General features: G+C 38.4%; 1 protein-coding gene and 1 long non-coding RNA gene across 2 annotated transcripts in view; one reads left to right on the top strand and one right to left on the bottom strand.

Moving 5' to 3' along the window:
* Positions 1 to 1,824: 1,824 nt before the first annotated feature.
* Positions 1,825 to 7,963, bottom strand: BARHL2 (BarH like homeobox 2). The gene is made up of 3 exons (XM_073571263.1): positions 6,961 to 7,963; positions 5,116 to 5,341; positions 1,825 to 2,739 (listed from the first exon to the last, which is right to left on the bottom strand). The coding sequence occupies exons 1-3, from the start codon at positions 7,499 to 7,501 to the stop codon at positions 2,427 to 2,429; spliced, it is 1,080 nt and encodes a 359-aa protein (XP_073427364.1). The 5' UTR covers positions 7,502 to 7,963; the 3' UTR covers positions 1,825 to 2,426.
* A 169-nt stretch (positions 7,964 to 8,132) lies between these two features.
* Positions 8,133 to 22,095, top strand: part of LOC141085716 (uncharacterized) — a 46,819-nt gene continuing 32,856 nt past the window's right edge. The window contains exon 1 of the long non-coding RNA XR_012231389.1: positions 8,133 to 8,400. This is a non-coding gene — a long non-coding RNA (uncharacterized lncRNA). The remainder of the gene's footprint in view (positions 8,401 to 22,095) is intronic.

Here is a 22,095-nt window from a genome sequence, read left to right as displayed (position 1 = left end):
GGTCATCCCCTGTATATATGGAGTGTGGCCATCCCCTGTATATATGGAGTGTGGTCATCCCCTGTATATATGGAGTGTGACCATCCCCTGTATATATGGAGTGTGGCCATCCCCTGTATATATGGAGTGTGGCCATCCCCTGTATATATGGAGTGTGGCCATCCCCTGTATATATGGAGTGTGGTCATCCCCTGTATATATGGAGTGTGGTCATCCCCTGTATATATGGAGTGTGGTCATCCCCTGTATATATGGAGGGTGGCCATCCCCTGTATATATGGAGTGTGGTCATCCCCTGTATATATGGAGGGTGACCATCCCCTGTATATATGGAGTGTGACCATCCCCTGTATATATGGAGTGTGACCATCCCCTGTATATATGGAGGGTGGTCATCCCCTGTATATATGGAGGGTGGTCATCCCCTGTATATATGGAGTGTGGCCATCCCCTGTATATATGGAGGGTGGTCATCCCCTGTATATATGGAGTGTGACCATCCCCTGTATATATGGAGTGTGGCCATCCCCTGTATATATGGAGTGTGACCATCCCCTGTATATATGGAGGGTGGTCATCCCCTGTATATATGGAGTGTGACCATCCCCTGTATATATGGAGTGTGACCATCCCCTGTATATATGGAGTGTGGCCATCCCCTGTATATATGGAGTGTGGTCATCCCCTGTATATATGGAGTGTGACCATCCCCTGTATATGGAGTGTGGTCATCCCCTGTATATATGGAGTGTGGTCATCCCCTGTATATATGGAGGGTGGCCATCCCCTGTATATATGGAGTGTGGCCATCCCCTGTATATGGAGTGTGGTCATCCCCTGTATATATGGAGTGTGGTCATCCCCTGTATATATGGAGGGTGGCCATCCCCTGTATATATGGAGTGTGACCATCCCCTGTATATGGAGTGTGGTCATCCCCTGTATATATGGAGTGTGGTCATCCCCTGTATATATGGAGGGTGGCCATCCCCTGTATATATGGAGTGTGGCCATCCCCTGTATATGGAGTGTGGTCATCCCCTGTATATATGGAGTGTGGTCATCCCCTGTATATATGGAGGGTGGCCATCCCCTGTATATATGGAGTGTGACCATCCCCTGTATATGGAGTGTGGTCATCCCCTGTATATATGGAGGGTGGCCATCCCCTGTATATATGGAGGGTGGTCATCCCCTGTATATATGGAGTGTGGTCATCCCCTGTATATATGGAGTGTGACCATCCCCTGTATATGGAGTGTGGTCATCCCCTGTATATATGGAGTGTGGTCATCCCCTGTATATATGGAGTGTGACCATCCCCTGTATATATGGAGTGTGGTCATCCCCTGTATATATGGAGGGTGACCATCCCCTGTATATATGGAGGGTGGTCGGTGCTGGTTGCACCCGGCTCCTCTGTGATCGCAGCCCTGTGATTGCTCGGTGCCGCCGCCGCCTCCTGTCTGTTCCCTGCCTCTCCCCCGGAGCAGCTGTCATCCTGAGCCTCAGCCCCCGGTTCCCAGGCCGGCCACCCAACCTTACAAATCACTCATTTTGCTCATTAACGTGTTTAAAATTCATTAAAAAAAAAAAAAGAATCGAGGCCACTCTGCTGCCGACGGCGATCCCCAAATCCTCCCCAAATCCTCCCTCCTCGGCCTCCGACATGTAAGTAAAGTGCAGTAAATACCTAGAACATTTGTTCTTTTATCTAGAACATCAGTTTATCCGCAACAAACAGGTGACGCCAATGTCCCTTTCCCTCCATTCATTACTTATCTGGTAACGGAGACAATAAATCTCGTGTTTTGTTGTTTTTTTATTTCATTAAAATTATTTTATTTTTCTTTTATGTTAAAAAAGAGATACATTTTATTATTTTGTGTTTTTCTTTTCAATCGCCAAGAAAAAAAAAAATCTGTCTTTTCTCTAATTATTTATTTGATTTGTTCAAAAAAGAGACATAAAAAAACGAACGAGTAGTCGTGACTTTGTCTGGACAACATATAATAAATATGATATTTGAGTCTTTCCACTGTACATGGTATATTAGAGAGCATGCCACTACTCAGAATCGGTCCCATCAGTGAAAGTTCTCCCTTCCTTTCTCCTTTGACTCCCGGGAGCGCTGCGCTTTCTCCACCTTCCTCCCCTCTTCCACGGCTTGCGCCACTTTCCTCCTCTTCTTCACCATTATTATTTTTATTTTTTTTTTTTTTCAATAGAGTTTAGTCCTCTCGCTTCAAGATAGGGTTCTGCTCTATAGAAGTACAGTTCATAGGAGCTTTTAGAGGGGGGTGCCCCTAAATTGCCCCCCACGTGTCCCTTTTTTTTCTGGTCACCTCCTTTTTAGTTTTTTGTTTGTCCTTGTGGGGTGTGATAGTGCTGCAGAGAATAAAAAACAAAACTAAAGAGGTGCTCTTTCACCGCGTGTGTGGGGTGCCAGGGATGGGGTTACCCAAAGGGTTAAGCGCTGGTTGTCCCCCTGGACCTAGACCATGAATGAGCACCCTGGGGACGAGGGGTCGCTGCAGCTGAGGGTGGGGTGCAGGTGGAGTCCTGTACATGCTGCTGTACATTGCTGCAGCTGCTGCTGCTGCTGTGGTGCTGTCCATGCTGCTCAGCAGGCTGGGGTGATAGAAATAAGGAGAAGGGAACATCCTCTGTAGGGCAGAGTAATTGCCCGCTTCAGCCAAAAGCTCCAGCCCTACTGCTGTCTGCCTCTTCCATTTTGTCCTATGAAGGAATAAAAAAATCAATATTGAGTATACAGAGCAGCACAGAGATATTCTCTACCCTGACATCACACCTAGTCCTTGTCTTATGTCCTGAGCATCAGGCCCCCAACAAGTCGCCAGCTGTGGTGGATTCACTTTCAGAAAAGTCTCAAGCCTCTCCAGAGCTCTGCCTTTAGCCCCTACAGAGGGTTCTGGAGCTTTGGAGGCTTTGTGCTGGATGTTGTCTCATCCTCATCATCAATTGGAACTTTACAGTAGATCTTTCCAAATGTCCCCAGACAATGGCACAGTGAGGAGCCACCCTGTGAGGCCATCAATTCCTCCTAGATGGCTCCAATGTGAACACTTGTAGATTAGCTTTAATTAGTACTAATTCTAATGAGTACATCTGTTAATACTGCCATCTCATCAGCACGGCAGAGCAAAAGAAAAGTGTGCTGATCCATAGCATAGATGGAATTACTATCACCATTGAATTATTATGGACCTATTATCATAATACACCTTTTCTGATTTTTTTTTACTAAAATGACATATTTAATACTGCTACTATTTCTATTATTTAAGCACAGTATTTACAGTAGTTTTAGCACTTGGCGAAGTATAATTCGTCATTAATATTTTCATTACTATTTCCAATTAATCACTACTATATTACATATTATTGTTTATTATTATTATTATTATTATTATTATTATCTATTTATAAAGCACCATTATTCCATTAGCTGAATACTATATTGCTATTCTATTTTTACTTTGATCCCCTTAGTACCAAGTTGTTTTACCATAGAGTTTTCATGTATATTACACTACTGCAGTATCATTTATTGTCTTGTACTATGGTGTCTATTTTTTACTATCTTGCTTTAGAAATTGTTATTAGCGTACACAGCCTTCACATTAGGACTGTACTGCAGTGTAATTATTGCTCTATGGGGCATTTATTGTTTTAAATTACTACATTATTATTATTATATGTATAGTCTTTATATTGCAACCTTTATATCATACTACTGCAAAATAATTGCTATTGGTTCACTTGGTACACTGAGCTCTATCTATTTCAACTTTTTTTTTTTTACTATACTACCGCATTATTATTATTATTATTATTATTATTATTATTATTATTATTATTATTACATTATTGTGGTATGGAAGTGAAACATACCCAAAGCTTCAAGTACTCTTGGGAGAATAAGGACCAGTAAGATGACACATGGGATGCACAATGATACTAATGACTTAATATTAGAATTTAACTCCATTTTCCTACTTGTGACTTGATAAGTGAAAAGCAAAATCCAGTTTGAGTATTTCATTTCTCTGCCAAACCAGTCTAGCTGAGAGCCTATGGAGTTGTTACTTGTGGTGGAAGAGAGTATGGGGGGTATAATAAACAAGCCCCTGACACATTATCTACATTGCCTACAAATGACACTAATTTTTTCCGACAGAATTAGGGTGGCTGAAACCGTCTGTAATGAGACAGAAAATTATGGAAAATAGAATTGTACTTCATTTGCTGCTACAAGATGAGTGTGGACAACAGGGACAATGGAGATAGGATGAGGGACCCTCATGTAATATACATTTGTTTCATTAAAACAATATATCCAAATGGGCATGCTGGCTAAAATAAAAAAAAATCCCTATTTCTAATTGAATTCTCCCCAAATTCTGCCAGTTTCCAGTGCAACACTGCATAATTAGACTGCAGTGGGAATTCTTGCCCAGTGTATTCCTGGGACACAGGAAGAGTAATCTGTCCCTAGTTTTGTAATGAAGATTTACACATTATTTATTCATGTGTATATTAGTTGCGATTTTTTTTCTCTTGGCTTTGAAGCTATTAATTAGCCATATTTATCTCGTTATGAGCACTTTGTGGGTTTTCCACTATGCAGATGAAATTACTAACAGCAACAAAAAAATACCCTGGGATACAGAAACTCAAATGTGGTCCCTTTAATGGGAAGGAATGTAAAAATCTGCAACTTATGTAGAATTTCCATAATTAATTACACGTTTATTGATATGGCTATAGCCAGTTGATTCTAGGACATAGTGGAAATGATTCCAACTTGATGGAAGGACTTTGTTTCGGGATTTACACAATTGTCTTGAGTTACTCCCTCCTGTCATTTATTTAGGTGCACAATATAAGAATATTTTAGCTGCGTTTTATACCTTGGATGCCATTTTAGACTGATGGTGGGGTCCTTCAGTTAGTTTGCAGATAAGATCTCCAGACATATCTCTGCCCTATTACCACTATTGCATCTGATATATATTTCCATTTATTTATTTTTTTTGCACACATTTGCTTTTCGTCATACTTGTGTTATGGTGCCCATTCCACCAATCTCACCTTCTGTTTTGGTACCATGTTTTGACTTGGGTGTCTGTGAGGTTTAGGGCTGCAGCCAGATCCATTCTGTCTTGCACACTCAGATACTTCTGTCTCTCGAAGCTCCTCTCTAGCTGATTGAGCTGGTGGTCAGAGAAAGCTGTCCTCGCCTTCCTGGGCTTTTTGGACCTTACAGGAGGACTCTCCCGACTGCTTGAAATCTCCCTGTCTCCTTCTTCTTTTGTACCTATGGGACCAAAGAAGTAATAATCCATATAAACTAATGCACTTACAAGATGAATATAAGATGGATATATGGATGGATAGATAGATAGATAGATAGATAGATAAATATGTGATAGGATAGATGGATGGATAGGTATTAGATAGATAGATAGATAATGGATGGATAGATAGATTCAAAAGTGTATTTTTATATTTATATTACTACTATTTCTATTATTATTATTATTATTATTATTATTATTATTATTACTATTATTATTATTGCAATTTCTATTAGAATACACATCATTTTTTTAATACTATGCAATATTTCTTATTGCTTTTTTCTTCCTATTATATTATTATTATTCACATATTTATTTGTTAATATTTATTATTATTATTATTATTATTATTATTATTATTATTATTATTATTATTATTATTATTATGTGTTTTTATAAACAACTATCACCATAATATAATTTAGCTAATAATTTGTATTCCTTTACCCCATAGTTCATATTATTATTACTATGATTATTATATTATTATTATTATTATTATTATTATTATTATTATTACTATTACTGTTGTTGCTGCTGTTATTATTCATCTTATGATCATTGTATTTATCTGTTTATTTACTTATTTATTTGATTTATTTCCCCCCCCTCCCTTCGTATTTTCCCAGGCCAGGTGAGAATTGTAACGGGGCCAGGTATTATTTATCAACCTTGTATTTTTTTTTCTGAACTGGAGAAAAATCGATATGTCAAAAACCATCTCCGTATGTAGCAGTTTTTTTTTTCTCCAGCGTTTTTTATCTTCCCTGCAGGAAGAACAATAATCTCTCTAATTGACCCACTGGGGAGGATGCTTTACACACACACAAAAAATCGCCAGGCCACACTGTACATCTGGTTTTGATCATTAATGCACAAGAAAAAAAAAATAGGACGACCCCAAAATGAATGGTTAAATTAATTCTATCATATTGATATTACCTAACTGATAATGGTTCTATTGCGGGGGATAAAAATGTTTTTTTTTTCCCCCATATTATTAACCCGCTGGAAAATAATTGATGTCAATGCACAATTGCAAAAAATAAATAAATAAAAATAAAATAATAATAATGCATTCAATAGAAAAGCGAGATCGCTTTAATTAACACAGCAGTTTGCAATAATCAGCCACGTATTTAACAAGGGATTATGTGTAAATTAAAAACGTAATTGCTTCGATATCAAGCTAAGAAATTAATATTTTTGACAGAAAGTAAATGCCAGGCGTGTAAAGTGTTCTTGATAAATAATTTTAAGTCATTGGGATTGCATTTGTTCTATAGTTTTTGGTGCAATTAATTAACTAATATTTCAAAAATAAAAGAGTAAAGTAATGTAACAACAGTAGAAGAGTAGAAATGTGGCTTTCGGTCAAATGTAAAACCAATAAAAATGGGAATTTATTAATAATTCTTTTATATTTATATGCAAAAAAATAATTACAATAACTTTTATGGATAAGTCATACTTAGAGTAAAATGTGTATTTTTTATTTGTTAGATAACAAAGCGTACAAAGTGATATCTAAGATAACTAAAAGAAAATGAACACAAGAAGTTTTGTAAGGACTCACCATGGCCTTTCATATCTGAGTGCAGGTCATCTCGCAGCTTCTCTCCTTTTCCTTTGCCATCTTGCATCTCCTGTTCTAGCTTGGGTCGAAAACTTTCTGCAGCCCCTTCATGCTTTGGAGTGTGATGAGGAGAGGGGACACTGGTGCTGTAAGGGGCACAAGCAGCTAGGGGTTTGCTGTCTCCCAAAATGTCTTTAATTAGAAAGGAAGAGGTGGAAGTCCTGGGGGCAGAGGCCAGCGGAGCTCCCTGCTGCGGTGAGGACTGCTGCTGCGCTACCTGCTGCTGCTGCTGGTGGTTGTGGTGGAGATGGTGGAGGTGAGCGCTGTCCACCAGCCGGTGCTGATCTCCAGGCTCCATTGTAACCGAAATGGGAGATGAAGGTGAACTTCCCACAGTGTCTATTTCCGAACCAGGAGAGAGAGGTCCTCCCTGATTTCTAAAATCTCTTCCATCCCTGCTAAAGTCTCCATTCAACATGCCAGGGCTGCCAGAACCAGCATTGGACAATATCGTGTCTATCCCAAAACTGGATCCTTCCATGGTGCTTGTGCTTCAAGACAAAGTCTTCATGACAATCCTCTTTAAAAATCGATCGACACAAAATAAACAAAAAACAATTTCTTTTTTTTAAGAACCCAGTAGGAAAAAAAATAAAAATAAAAATGAAAAAAAATATATAAAATAAAATAAATGCAAATTAAATAAAAAAAAATGCAAATAAATAACTCAGGAGTAAATGGCTGATAAGGGAATAGTGATAGACACAGGCACACGTGTCACTAGTGGTACATACGTGTATCTAGTGTCATGTACCAGGCTATATTTCATGTTAATAGCCCTGGTGCAGCTGAGATGAGCTCTGCAGTGCTTCTGGGGTCTAGGCTCTAGTTGTTGGAGAACTTTCTTTGAAAGTTGAGGTTGCTCTCAGACTGTGGCTAGATGTCTCCTGCCTGCTGCAGCAGCAGCAGCAGCTCTTTCCCTTGTAATCCTTCTCCGGTTGGGCTGCAGAGACTCCCTCCCATGACGTCACCAACAGGACCAGACTCTCAGCCCTCCTTCTCCATCCTCCAGCATTGGTCGCCTTGGTGGGAGAGACCTGACGTTGGGAGCAGGCAGCCAATGGTGATAGGAGCAGTTTGCACTGTGCATGTATCAGGGCTATGCACTAGGATGCTCTTTTTTTATACCATGTATCTCCTGGGTTGCTTCCTCTTAATCTAAAGCAGAAATACAATTCAATAAATAAGAAATAAATAAATAAAAGCAAAGGAGCAAAAAAAAAAGGTGGAAAAAAGAAGAGGCAAACTATGAGGATGTCAGGTTCAGTCTGAATGATAACTAAACTGCAAGGACAATGCACACAACTAAAGAGATGTACAGTAGTAATGTAGTGTCTGCACAGAAATGCAAGACCCTCAGAACACTGGACTTCTGAGAGAGTAAGTGACCGATGTGATTTTATTTCCCCCCTTCACCCTGTTCCTCGTCTGTGTTCATACAACCTTCCCATTCACTGCAACTTCTTGTTACAATTTCTTCTAAATGTTAGTAAATACAATGATGCTTGAAGTTATTTTTTTTTTTCTTTGCTGCTTTTTTTTTTAGACTGCAGAAAAAAATATTATTACACGTTATACATATTTATATATCAATTTATAATCATAACTATATATATATATATATATATATTATCGGGTTCCGCATTTGACTTCATGTCACAAGGCGATTTACCACTTTGCATCTTCTTTGTATTTCGTGCAATGAGTGATGAAGCAGTGTGCGCTCCCTTTTTTTGGTAGTAGCAGGAATAGATGCCATGGACCCAGTGGGACTGTGAAATGATTGTGCTGATACTGAACAGCATCAAGTTGTGTTAATTTCTCCAGGACAGCTCCAACCTGTCTTGTGTTGAATGTCAAAAAGGATAGAAAGGAAGGAGGAGGTGGGAATGGTGGGGGTCTAGGATGCGACTCCTAGATTACTCCTGACTAAGTACTGTGCTCAACCTAATTAGCAGAGTAATTATAAGGTGCTAATGAATGAATTCCAGATACATTTTATTTGGAATTACCATTATTTTTAGGAATCCACTGCAATTCTGCAAATTTTATAGGTCCAAGCTATATATACAGCATGACATATGGGATACATACAGATAGAGCTGGGTTGAGTTCATCGTTTGGAGCCACTCATAATTACATCGCTAAATGTGGTTTAGCACAAGACAGCAGCTACACATGCAGAATTATTTAGACATCACGATCTTTCCAGCAATACGACTAATTCACCATTCTTGTTATAAGCATCAGAATGAAGCACATTTGCTTTTCTTTTCTTTTTTATCTCTAATACGCACAAAAGATAAAAAAAAATTCTGCTGTGCTAAGTGATCACCAAGTAAGAAGAAAAATAGCTGAAGTCCTATAGATAATGGTCACATCACATTTGTTGAGGTATAGGACAACCCTAGCTCTGATCTACTGTATCTATTATTACATTATTAACTATCTATCTATTTTTGCATCTACATCTGCCTATGTACTGATCTATTGATCGTTTTTCATTTTTTATTCAAGTATTCATTTATTACGATGTCTTAAAGTTATACACTTATATGTGGAAATACTAAATATCAAGCTAACTATTAATCTTTCTACCTATGCATCTATCTATCTATCTATCTATCCTTCTAGCTATCTTCTATCTATCTATCTATCTATCTATCTATCTATCTATCTATCTATCTATCAAAGCATCTATCTATTTTTTTATCTATCTACCTATGTATCTATCTATCTATCTATCTATCTATAAATCTATCTATCTATCTTTTATCTATCTATCTATCTATCTAGGCATCTATCTATCTATCTATGCATCTATCTATCTTTTATCTATCTATCTACCTATGCATCTATTTATCTATCTATCTATCTATGCATCTATCTATCTATCTTTTATCTATCTATCTATCTATCTATCTATCTATCTATCTATCTACCTATTTTGTATATACCTATGTATTGATCTGTTTATCTCTTTTTGTGTTTTATACCAGTAATCATTTATTACGATGTCTTAATGTATACAATTAGAGGTTCAAATAGTAAATTTGGAGCAATGTGTCCTTTGCCATCCTTGCACTATTCCTGGCTGCTCAGCCTATGTGAGGTTCGTTGTGGCTCTCAGTCTGCACAGTCCTCTATTCTATGATATAATAAGCACCATGGCCCCTGCTTACAAACATGTAGTGAAAGGTCACACAGAAAAATCATTGCTGGCTCCCAGCATAGGGTTAGGGATATAGGGATAGGGGGCAGACACACAACCCACCCGTTTATACACAGCGGTATTTTTCTCGCGTGTTAAACAACTTTTATCACGCATGTGGTACTGATTCCCTATGTGCAGTTATGGTTTATGATAGTCTCTGGAAAGAGGGGAGGAAGATTAGGCTTTAATGTGGCCAAGTTTATTCACCCTGACAGTGACTGTATCATTCCAAGGAGGATTTTAAGAGTCAGTGCCTGACTTCTGTAACAGAGACCAAGGACACCCACAAATCAATATCACCAATGTTTGCTATCAATTATTCAGCTCAGCCTGTGGCTTCATTATGAAGTTACATTGTAGCAGCAAATGTGGAGTTAGTGTATAGTAGAGAGACACTGATGTTAAATCTGTGCTATACTTGTATGTATGTGTAAAAGTTCAGCTTCTCGTGATGGTGTATTATTTGTCGTTTTACATGGGACTGCAGGCACCTCAACTCACTTACTGAGAGTGAAAACGGTGCACAGATAATGGAGTCTGAAAAGTGAAAATACTAATTAATCAAGGATGGATAAATGTTAGATAGACGATTGATAGATAGACAGATAGGAATAAAGATTTATTAGATAGATAGGTAATATAGATTAGATAAATATGTGATAGGATATCTGGATGGTTAGTTTTTAGATAGATAGATAGATAGATAGATAGATAGATAGATAATTTATAGATTAGATAAATATGGGATAGGATAGCTGGATGGATAGATATTAGATAGAGAGATAATATATAGATAGATAGATAATTTATAGGTAAGATAAATATGTGATAGGATAGTTGGATGGATAGATAGAGAGATAATATATACTGTAGATAGATAGATGGATCGCTAACATTATGTGTATATCATGCCCATATAATTAGTAGGATAGTCTCCCTGCTTATGTTCCTTGTCAACATTAATGTTGATGCCAGGATCTGCTAATCTGCATCTGCTCACATAGCACACTGCCATACTGCTCTGTCAATATATTGTAATTAATGTTTGTGAAGGCGTAATCTCTCCCCATATGACATTTAGAAAAGTCTTATTTTCGGACTCACATAAAAAAAATACATATTAAACAGAAAAAAAATATAACCCAATCGCATTTTAATAGGTTCATTGGTCTGGAGATTCAACTATTCAGTTAGATGGAACCGTTAAGAAGAAATCCCTGAAAACATTCCAGACATTTAAAAAGTCACGTGACCAAATCGAACGCCTTTTGTTTACAAATATTGCGGTTTGAATCCCAGTAATTGTTGTTAAACGGTGATGAAAAAAAAAACCCCGTATAAATAATTGTGATCCATATGTGATCATTGGTGTTTTTGTTATTGGACAAAAATGATAATTATCCTATGTACATGAGGTTGGTGACACCTAACTACACAGTAAGTTTACTAAAGGTTTTGGCGTTCGAAAAGTATTTTTCTTACAACTGATATTTTGCATTATTTGAATACGAGAACTAAAGGCTCATATTAGACCTAAATAAATCGCAATATACTTGCAAACCCAGCAAAGAACTAAAAAAAAAACCATGACTACTGAGCGTAAATTAATATTCTGTCTGTAATTCATACTCTGCTTCTGGAAATATTTTATATATGTTGTAGCAAAAGAAATAAGACTCATGGAGGGGATATCTGTATTTTTTTAAATTAATTTTATTAGAATTTTTAGATTAGTAAAAAAAAAATCTGGTTTATGATCTTTGACGCACAAATGTAATGTGTGTTAATGGCCACAGGGTGGCGCTAGTGGTCACACGTATGTCGGCCTATGTGGCTGCCCTAGCTTCGGGTGCAATGTTGCTGCTTTTGAGTAATTCCTTGAGCGAACTACAATGAGGATTTCATCTTCAGAGTCCTCTTTATGTAGATGGAAATTAAACCAATGTTAAGGTTTTTTCGCATCCAAAATAATTTTTAGAGGCAGCGTTATATTATCGCATGCTGCAAACAAAGCTTGGGATTGTCTCCGGGAAGTGTAAAATGTGATGCATAAAGTAGTAGAAGGACTGACTCTGTAAATTATAACATATGGAAATAAAGGGATTATTTATTTTCTTGCCAATGACTTGGTGTTTATATAAACGTGGTAATGCAGAGAGAATACAGCCTGTCATCATCAATGTCGGGTGATGAAGAATGTACTGAGACAGCTCATAACAACGACTTCTCCTCCTGCCATTGCTGTTACTCCTAGTTATAATTATCATCAGTATATACTTTTTGCATTATAACCTTTATTGCTATTTGATAGTTCTCTATACATTATAAGAAAGGGGATAAGTATCCTGTCTATGGAAGGGTGGAAGGGAAAAAGCCATAAATACATAAAAGTTTCACCTTCATATAAAATTAGACTGTAGAGTAGTGAAACTGGAAATTAATACATTAGGTCTTTTCTAGGTACACAGGGGTTCATTTTCTGTATAAAGGTGCAATAAAATCCCCATTCCTTGCTAACCCTATGCCAGGTCTGGAATTATCAGTGATGGGACACACAGCTACAGATCACTTTATATAATTGTGGCCATTACTTTCCTTTCTACATCACAAACTTGGAGGCCAGTCACTATATAACTGTATAAATAATATAATGTATTCTTAAAAATCCCTATCTATTTATCTATCTATCTATCTATCTATCTATCTATCTCTCCCTCCATCCATTATCTATCTATCTATCTATCTATCTGTCTATCATTCTATTATCTATTATCTATCTATCTTTGTATCTATCAATCCAGCCATCCATCCATCCATCCATCCATCCATCCATCGATCCATCCATCCATTATCTATCTATCTATCTATCTATCTATCTATCTATCTATCTATCTATCTATCTCTCCCTCCATCCATTATCTATCTATCTATCTATCTATCTATCTATCTATCTATCTGTCTATCATTCTATTATCTATTATCTATCTATCTTTGTATCTATCAATCCAGCCATCCATCCATCCATCCATCCATCCATCCATCCATCGATCCATCCATCCATTATCTATCTATCTATCTATCTATCTATCTATCTATCTATCTATCTATCTATCTATTTATCTATCTCTCCCTGCATCCATTATCTATCTGTCTGTCTGTCTATGTATCCATCATCTTCTTCTTCTCCTTCTCTTCTTCTCTTTATTTTTTTTATATAGCGCTAACATATTCCGCAGCGCTTTACAGTTTGCACACATTTTCATCACTGTCCTCGATGGGGTTCACAATCTAAATTCCCTATAAGCATGTCTTTGGAGTGTGGGAGGAAACCGGAGTGCCCGGAGGAAGCCCACGCAAACACGGGGAGTACATACAAACTCCTTGCAGATGTTGTCCTTGGTGGGCTAACCACTGAGCCACTGTGCTGCCATCATATTTCTTTTATTTTGTTTTGTTTTTCCATAAAATTTAAATAAATCCCTGACATAATTTTTGGTTATGTCGGATCTGTTTTTACTTCTACAGTATATAGCTGTGAAAAATGGTGTATTTTTTTCACGAGAAAATTTATTGGAATACTATACTCTTTACAAATGTATTTTTCTAGGTCATCATATGGTTATATGTCAGTCAGAGGCTATGTTCATTCATATATTGCCTTTTTGCTGCTTTTTTCTGCAGGCAAAACCAGTTCTCTTGGCAGTAAAGAAGTTGCTTTCATAAAGCAAGTTTTGCTGTGTTTTTTTTCGCTATGTTTTCGTTGTGTTTTTCATGCTCATACAGTTTAGCGCCAGTTGTTCCTGAATTTTCCACACCGAAATAGCAGCGAAACCTCATACCTGCATTTTTGCTGTTTTTGCTCTTACTCATTACTTTTGATGGGTGAAAAATCGCTGCAAAAACACTGAAAGAAGTGACATGCTGACGTTTTCAAAAACGCGTCAGTTTTCCAATTCGGTCAGGAAAAAAAAGCGATGTTGTGTGCATGAGATTTCTGAAATCTCACAGCTTTTGCCGGTACTATAAAACGCAGGGTAAAATTTGCATAAAACCCCCAGCAAAAATGCAATGTGTGAACATAGCCCAACGATATCTTCACACAATGTCTTTAACAAGCTAGTGCACTCGCCGAGGTTTTCCTAGGCAAAGATGCTTAAAGTAAAAAAAGTTAGTCTTTTTCCTGAACCAGCTTTGTCATCATTTTAGGCTACATTTCCACAATGAGTTTTTGATAAGTTTTCGATGTTGCAGATTTAATGCACCATTTCTGCACCTATTATGTAAATGAAGTTACTTGTGCTTTTTTTTACATTATTGACTACGTTTATTTCAATTGTTTTTATCGTGCCTTTGGTGCTTTGGCTTTTGTCTGTTTTTGTAATCTCATGTTTTAAACAAACCTGCTTTGTTTTTGATACTTTCTTGTATTTGTAATTAACAAAACTTTATTTCTATAGTCATGTAGATTGCATGTGATTCTGTTGTGTTTCCGATGTAGAAATGTACTAAAAACACATGCATTTTTTTAACTGCAAATATTCTGCATCTAATGCAATTCTATGGGAAAAACTGCATATAAAACTCAGTGTACCTGCAAGAGAAGCTGCCATATTGCGGATTTGAGGTCAGTTTACACTAAGTAGAATAGAAGCATTCTGGGTTCTGGGTAGAGTTGAGCAAAACAGGTCAGTTAGATTCAAAAGTCGCCGACTTTCGCCAAAGTCGGGTTTCATGAAACGAAACCTGACCACAGTATGATGTTGGCCATGCGGTCGGCAACCCAAGCGCCAAAGTCGGGTTTCACCGAATGCTTGCACGTGACTTTTTTCAGCCAATGAGAGAAGCGGAGCGGGAGCGTAGCTGGAGTGGGAGAGAGAGAGAGCGAGAGAGGGAGAGGGAGAGAGAGAGAGAAGAGAGAGAGAGATTTCGCCGCTTCTAGGGTTAAAATTCATGCCAGGTGTGTTTACAGTCCTCCACTCACTGTCGACTTTTCTCCCCATTGACTTGCATTGGGTTTCGTGTTTCACGACTTTTCCCTATAGTCGACCGATTTCCTTCGACTCGACTTTTGAGAAAGTCTGGTTTCATGAAACCCGACTCGACCCTAAAAAAGGCAAAGTCACTCATCTCTAGTCCTGAGATTTCTATAAATCCAATCCCCTTTGCCTGAACTGTAAGTCCACGTTCACACTATTCGTATTTGGTCGGTATTTTACATCAGTATTTATAAGCCAAAACCAGGAGTCGGTGATAAATACAGAAGTGGTGACGTGTTTCTATTATACTTTTCCTCTAATTGTTCCACTCCTGATTTTGGCTTACAAATACTGACCAAATACTGAACGTGCGAACGTTTGCTTACATGCTGCATTTTGACACAACAAAAATAAGCAGCGTCAAAAATGCAACAATAACTCATTGAGGGCACACAGCATAATTTAAACTCTAACTAGCTAATAACTTCCGATCGGAAGTCACCCAAAGACTAAACATGCTACTTTTTTAATCGCTTTACTGTTTCCAAACCATGAAGTTGTTAAAAAACAAACAAAAGACTGAACATGTGCACAGCAATTTAGTTTTTACATTGCTGTGCATTGTTTATTTTTTTGCAGCAGTTTAACGGTGCTTTTCAGTCGGGTTCTGGGTGGAATCTTGGATCTGTTTCATCGGGGTTTGTGTCTGAATGACAGACCTATAAAGCCACCATATTTTGTAGTATTTTCTTCAATGTATTTGCACATGTAGGTTCCTAGACAGTCAGTCAGTTGTGTTGGGTTATTGTTTTCTGCCTGAGCTGGATACAACTCATCACAAAGTTATGCACTTTGTGCACTGGTAAACTGTCCATAGCTGCAGAAGAAGATACAAAGTCCAATGCAATGTTTTGTGATCCATCCCTGGGACCATAAAAACACAACAAATCATGTTTGAGATATCTGAGAATGATCTCTAATGTTTTATACCACATTCTGGAGAAAAAAAATAACAGAGAGGTCTAAGCTGACATCACAAGTGAGTTAAAAAACCCAAGAAGTGCAAATATTTACACAATGTAATATATATAATTACACAAGAAGTGCAAATATTTACACGATATAATGTATATCATTTTTCTGTAAGTTCCTTTCCTAATTTTCCTTTACTAGTCCTTTTGCAAAATACTGACCATGATAGTGTGATAAAGTGGTCTGAGCGTTCATTCCCACTAGCGCCTTTTTGCTGTATTTTTTTTTTTTATTGATTGGATTGTAACTACATACGTTGTTATCAGATTGTTGCATCAGGTTTTCCACATTTTGTTTGTACTCTTTTTCTATTTTCATGATCCAAAGATGAAAAACAAACTCAAAAAGTGCTTTCTGGGCATAAAGCCGTCTATGAAGGCCATATTATGTGCCCAACTATCCGGCATCTATAATACAGCCATATCAGTAAGAATACATTGAAGAGTTTGTAACATTTCAATGATTGAACTCTGTACTTTTCATTGTATTTGTTTTCGGTTTCCGTATCAAAAATAAAATAACTCAATTTTTTTTAAACATGTAAAGGAATTTTCCAATTTTAGAAGGTGTTCTTATCTTTAGGATATACCGTACCTTTATGATCAGCTGAGGTCTGATTTTTGGGACCTTCATGATCCTGAAAAAGAAGGAGCTGCAGTTCCGGTTGAGTACTGCATCTCTAAGTTTTCTTATCTCAGTGGTGCTCAAGGGGGGTGGAAAGGTGCAAAGAGAAAAGTGAAGGGGACGATACACTAAATCAGGATGGTTTAACACGATTATGGTTCATATTGATGAACTGGAAGAAATTTTATTTTGTCTATGGCCAGGAATAGTTTTCTTGCTACCGCGTATATTTCACATTTTTTTGAGTTATATTCAGGGTTAACTAATAATATTTCCTGTGGAGAATATTAAATGACATTATGGATTCTACTTGTCTTTTTTTTTGGACCCCATTTTTGAGAAATTCAATTAGGTGTCAATGAATCTTTGGGCCAAGAGCTCTGTCTGTCTCTGAACGAGTTTATGGAGGAATCAATCTAGCAATGAAGTTGAGAAAAAATGTAGCAACTTTTGGTGTTGTTATATTAGTACCTTAAATTTTCTGAAAAGTGGGCACAGCTTAGTGGGAAGCGCTTACTTACTGGAATTCACTATGATTTAAGACAGAAACTGGCATCATTTAAAGCAGAAATATTCTCTAATTTATGATTAGAGTACATTCTATGACTTTAGTGCCTAGAAGGCTGAAAAATATGCTAAATTTATACATTCTTTGGAGCAACTATGTACCAGTTCACACTAGCATCATGGTTTTAGCCTATAAGGGAGACATGACTGTTTTTCCAGGTCCATTTTGCAATTAATACTATTGAATCCCAAGAAACAGCACTGAATTTATTGGGGTACTTTGAGGTTTGGGTATTTTGGACTACTGGACTAGTACTGCAGATTGTGCTATCCTTGCCAACAAAATATCAAGCAAGCTGATGGATGGTTTAATGGAATGAAAGACAAGTGTAAACGCAGCTTTACAATATATTCACATGTTCTTTTCTAGCTTCTGGCTGAAAAATCCATGCCATAAAAAAGCTTAACCAAGTTTTTTTTGCCTCAGTTTTTGTGCATGGGACTTTTATTTCATTAGTTAAATTTACAGCATTTTTTTTCTAGCAGAAATGCCCCAAGAACTGACATGTTGCTTCTTTTTCTACATGGAAAAAGGCATGTTGAAAAAACAACATCATGTGTACTATTGGCATCTTTCACTGTCAAAATCAATAGTCAGCTTATTCACAGAGTGTTGGAAACATTTATTTCATGTGGATTGTACAGCAGAATACACTCTGTGTGAATGTGCCCTAAAAAATAGGAGTTTAAGGATATGCTCACAGAGAGAATTTGACTGCCCCAAAATACACATGAAAACACACTTCAAATACTCTTTAAATAAGGTTCCTATTTATTTAAATGGGAATATATATAGATATTTTGCGGATTATGAGATGCACCAAATTATAAGACACACCAAATTATAAGACACACCCCAAATTTTGAGGAGAAAAATAGGAAAAAAAACTTTTTTTTTAATAAAATTGTGGTGCTTCTTATAATCCATGTGTCTTATTGCTTACCGGGGGTGGTGGCTGCGGTGAAGTGGGTCCCAGGGTCGCTGCTGGAGGAGGCAAGAGTGGAGCGATGCTGCAGGCCGCAGGCTGGGATGAGGGGGTGTGCGCCGCTGCGGGTTTTCGGTGGTGTGGGGGCTCTGCCAACAGTTTGTGAAGGCCCAGAGAACCCGCACTTACATGGTTTACTGTGCAGTGGACTCCTGGAAAATGGCTGCCGGGGCATGCACAGAAGGAGATCTCAGCACCAAGATCTCAGGATATTGGATCTCATCCCACACACTGGCTCCCCTTATCCCTGGTGGCGCTGCTGGCTTTTTTCATATTTCTGGGACATACCATTGCCCTGATTCTCAGCTTCTCTGCACCTTAGTGTGTTTTTACACACTTATTCAGTCTTACCATCTCTTGGACATTTCCCTTTGTTATATGTCCTTCAGATTTGACTCAGTGGTAAAATTCCCCCCTTTGAGGAGTTACCATTGTTTCATATTAGCAACTGGATATTTTTCCAAACCAATTTTTGATCACAAATGCTGTTGGACCCTCTTTTGGTATTGTATACTCATTGTTAAATTTTGTCATTTGTCACTCTCTATATATGCAATTTTTTTGCACATATTATATTTACAGTTGTGGCCAAAGGTATTGACACCCCTGCAATTCTGTCAGATAATACTCAGTTTCTTCCTGAAAATGATTGCAAACACAAATTCTTTGGTATTATTATCTTCATTTAATTTGTCTTAAATGAAAAAACACAAAACAGAATGAACCAAAAAGCAAAACATTGATCATTTCACACAAAACTCCAAAAATGGGCCAGACAAAAGTATTGGCACCCTCAGCCTAATACTTGGTTGCACAAATAACTGCGACCAACCGCTTCTGGTAACCATCAATGAGTTTCTTACAATGCTCTGCTGGAATTTTAGACCATTCTTCTTTGGCAAACTGCTCCAGGTCCCTGATATTTGAAGGGTGCCTTCTCAAAACTGCCATTTTTAGATCTCTCCACAGGTGTTCTATGGGATTCAGGTCTGGACTCATTGCTGGCCACCTTTGAAGTCTCCAGTGCTTTCTCTCAAACCATTTTCTAGTGCTTTTTGAAGTGTGTTTTGGGTCATTGTCCTGCTGGAAGACCCATGACCTCTGAGGGAGACCCAGCTTTCTCACACTGGGCCCTACATTATGCTGCAAAATTTGTTGGTAGTCTTCAGACTTCATAATGCCATGCACACGGTCAAGCAGTCCAGTGCCAGAGGCAGCAAAGCAACCCCAAAACATCAGGGAACCTCCGCCATGTTTGACTGTAGGGACCGTGTTCTTTTCTTTGAATGCCTCTTTTTTTTCTCCTGTCAACTCTATGCTGATGCCTGTGCCCAAAAAGCTCTACTTTTGTCTCATCTGACCAGAGAACATTCTTCCAAAACGTTTTAGGCTTTTTCAGGTAAGTTTTGGCAAACTCCAGCCTGGCTTTTTTATGTCTCGGGGTAAGAAGTGGGGTCTTCCTGGGTCTCCTATCATACAGTCCCTTTTCATTCAGACGCCGACGGATAGTACGGGTTGACACTGTTGTACCCTCGGACTGCAGGGCAGCTTGAACTTGTTTGGATGTTAGTCGAGGTTCTTTATCCAACATCCACACAATCTTGTGTTGAAATCTCTTGTCAATTTTTCTTTTCCGTCCACATCTAGGGAGGTTAGCCACAGTGCCATGGGCTTTAAACTTCTTGATGACACTGCGCACGGTAGACACAGGAACATTCTGGTCTTTGGAGATGGACTTGTAGCCTTGAGATTGCTCATGCTTCCTCACAATTTTGTTTCTCAAGTCCTCAGACAGTTCTTTGGTCTTCTTTTTTTTCTCCATGCTCAATGCGGTACACACAAGGACACAGGACAGAGGTTGAGTCAACTTTGATTCATGTCAACTGGCTGCAAGTGTGATTTAGTTATTGCCAATACCTGTTAGGTGCCACAGGTAAGTTACAGGTGCTGTTAATTACACAAATTAGAGAAGCATCACATGATTTTTCGAGCAGTGCCAATACTTTTGTCCACCCTCTTTTTCATGTTTGGTGTGGAATTATATCCAATTTGGAACAATTCTTTTTGTGTTTTTTCATTTAAGACAAATTAAATGAAGATAATAATGCCAAAGAATTTGTGTTTGCAATCATTTTCAGGAAGAAACTGAGTATTATCTGACAGAATTGCAGGGGTGTCAATACTTTTGGCCACAGCTGTATATAAGTTTTTTGTGGTACATGCTTGTACATATGTAGGCATACATTTCTAAAGCCAGTTATATTTATTCATTCAGCGCCTTTTATGGGAGCCTGCTGTGGTTTGCCATTGCCTTTATACTGAGGTGTGGCATTTGGTCTTTAGTCTCCTTTGCACACAGATGCCATTTTAATTGTTTTTATACTATATGTGTTTTGTTCTGCCTCTGTGTGTATTTTTTTGGTGAATAATAAAAATTCAAATTTTGTATTACACATATATTTGGTATATATATATATATTTCTTATGCAATTGAGGTGCTCCCTTTTATGGGTTTGACTTTTTCTTGCTCTATTACATGTTTACTTGCATACCCTGGTGAGACCTCTTACATATAAATTTAAATTTTTCTGGTGGTGCCCTCCATTTACTTTGTATACATAGGAGATGAGATCTCAGCACAGATCTCATCTCCCGAGATCTTGGTGCTGAGATCTCCATCTGCACATGCACCGGCAGCCATTTTCCCAGAGTCCTCCGCACAGTAAACCATGTAAGTGTGGGGGATCTGGGCCTTTGCAAAATGTCGGCAGAGCCCCTGCACCACCGAACACCTGCAGCGGTGCACATCATAACATCCCCTCATCCCCCAGCTTGCGGCCTGCAGCAACGCTCCACTCTTGCCTCCTCCAGCAGTGACTCTGGGACCCTGCTCCAGCGCGGCCGGTAAGGTATATCTGCATTATAAGACGCACCCCCATGTTCCCCCAAAATTTTGGGGTAAAAAAGTGTGTCTTATAATCCCAAAAATATGGGATATATTATGTGGCATGGTGGCTGGTCATGTGATTGATGGGTGGTATGTATTGCAGAGGTGGGTGGCCCTGTGATGGAAGCCTGGGCGTGTTTTGCTCAGCAGATCTACTGCTGAGGGTTTTGCTATACATTGGGAGGCTTCCAGGTAACTTGGAGAAATGGGTGGGCCCAGTCACCTACATACCCACCCACCTTAATACTTAATGAAGCCTGTGTGCTTGTGTATGTACATGACCTTCAGTGAGGTCATGACCATGTGACCAGCCCATGTGATCCATACCTCACCTGTGGGTGTGGTTACAGGTTAGGTGTGTTTAGCACATGGGGGTGAGTGTTTGGGAGTCTGGCAGTGTGCACAGACTTCCATGTGTCCAGGTGGGACACTATAGAGGGGTCTGTGTGCAGAGAAGGAGAAGCCCTCCTGTGTGTACGGCTTAAGACGGAGCCTCCTGGCTGGACATTGCCCTGGCCTGTGTGTGCACAGGGCCTGAGGGAACAAAGCCCAGCTAAGGACTATTTTGTGTTGCTTAAAGACTGTTTACCTTTCTGTTGTGGATTTCATGGTTTATGAAGCAAATAAACCGACATGGACATTGGAAAGAATGCATCTCCTGTATCCTCCTACGCAGCTGAGTGAGTACAATCGTTACTATATATATATGTATATATGTATATATATATA

This window comes from Dendrobates tinctorius, unplaced genomic scaffold, assembly GCF_039654945.1.
Source record: "Dendrobates tinctorius isolate UK_male_01 unplaced genomic scaffold, ASM3965494v1 ptg000029l, whole genome shotgun sequence".
Lineage (NCBI taxonomy): Eukaryota > Metazoa > Chordata > Amphibia > Anura > Dendrobatidae > Dendrobates > Dendrobates tinctorius.
Note: the sequence above shows the minus strand (reverse complement) of the source record. Positions and strands in the feature narration are given on the sequence as shown.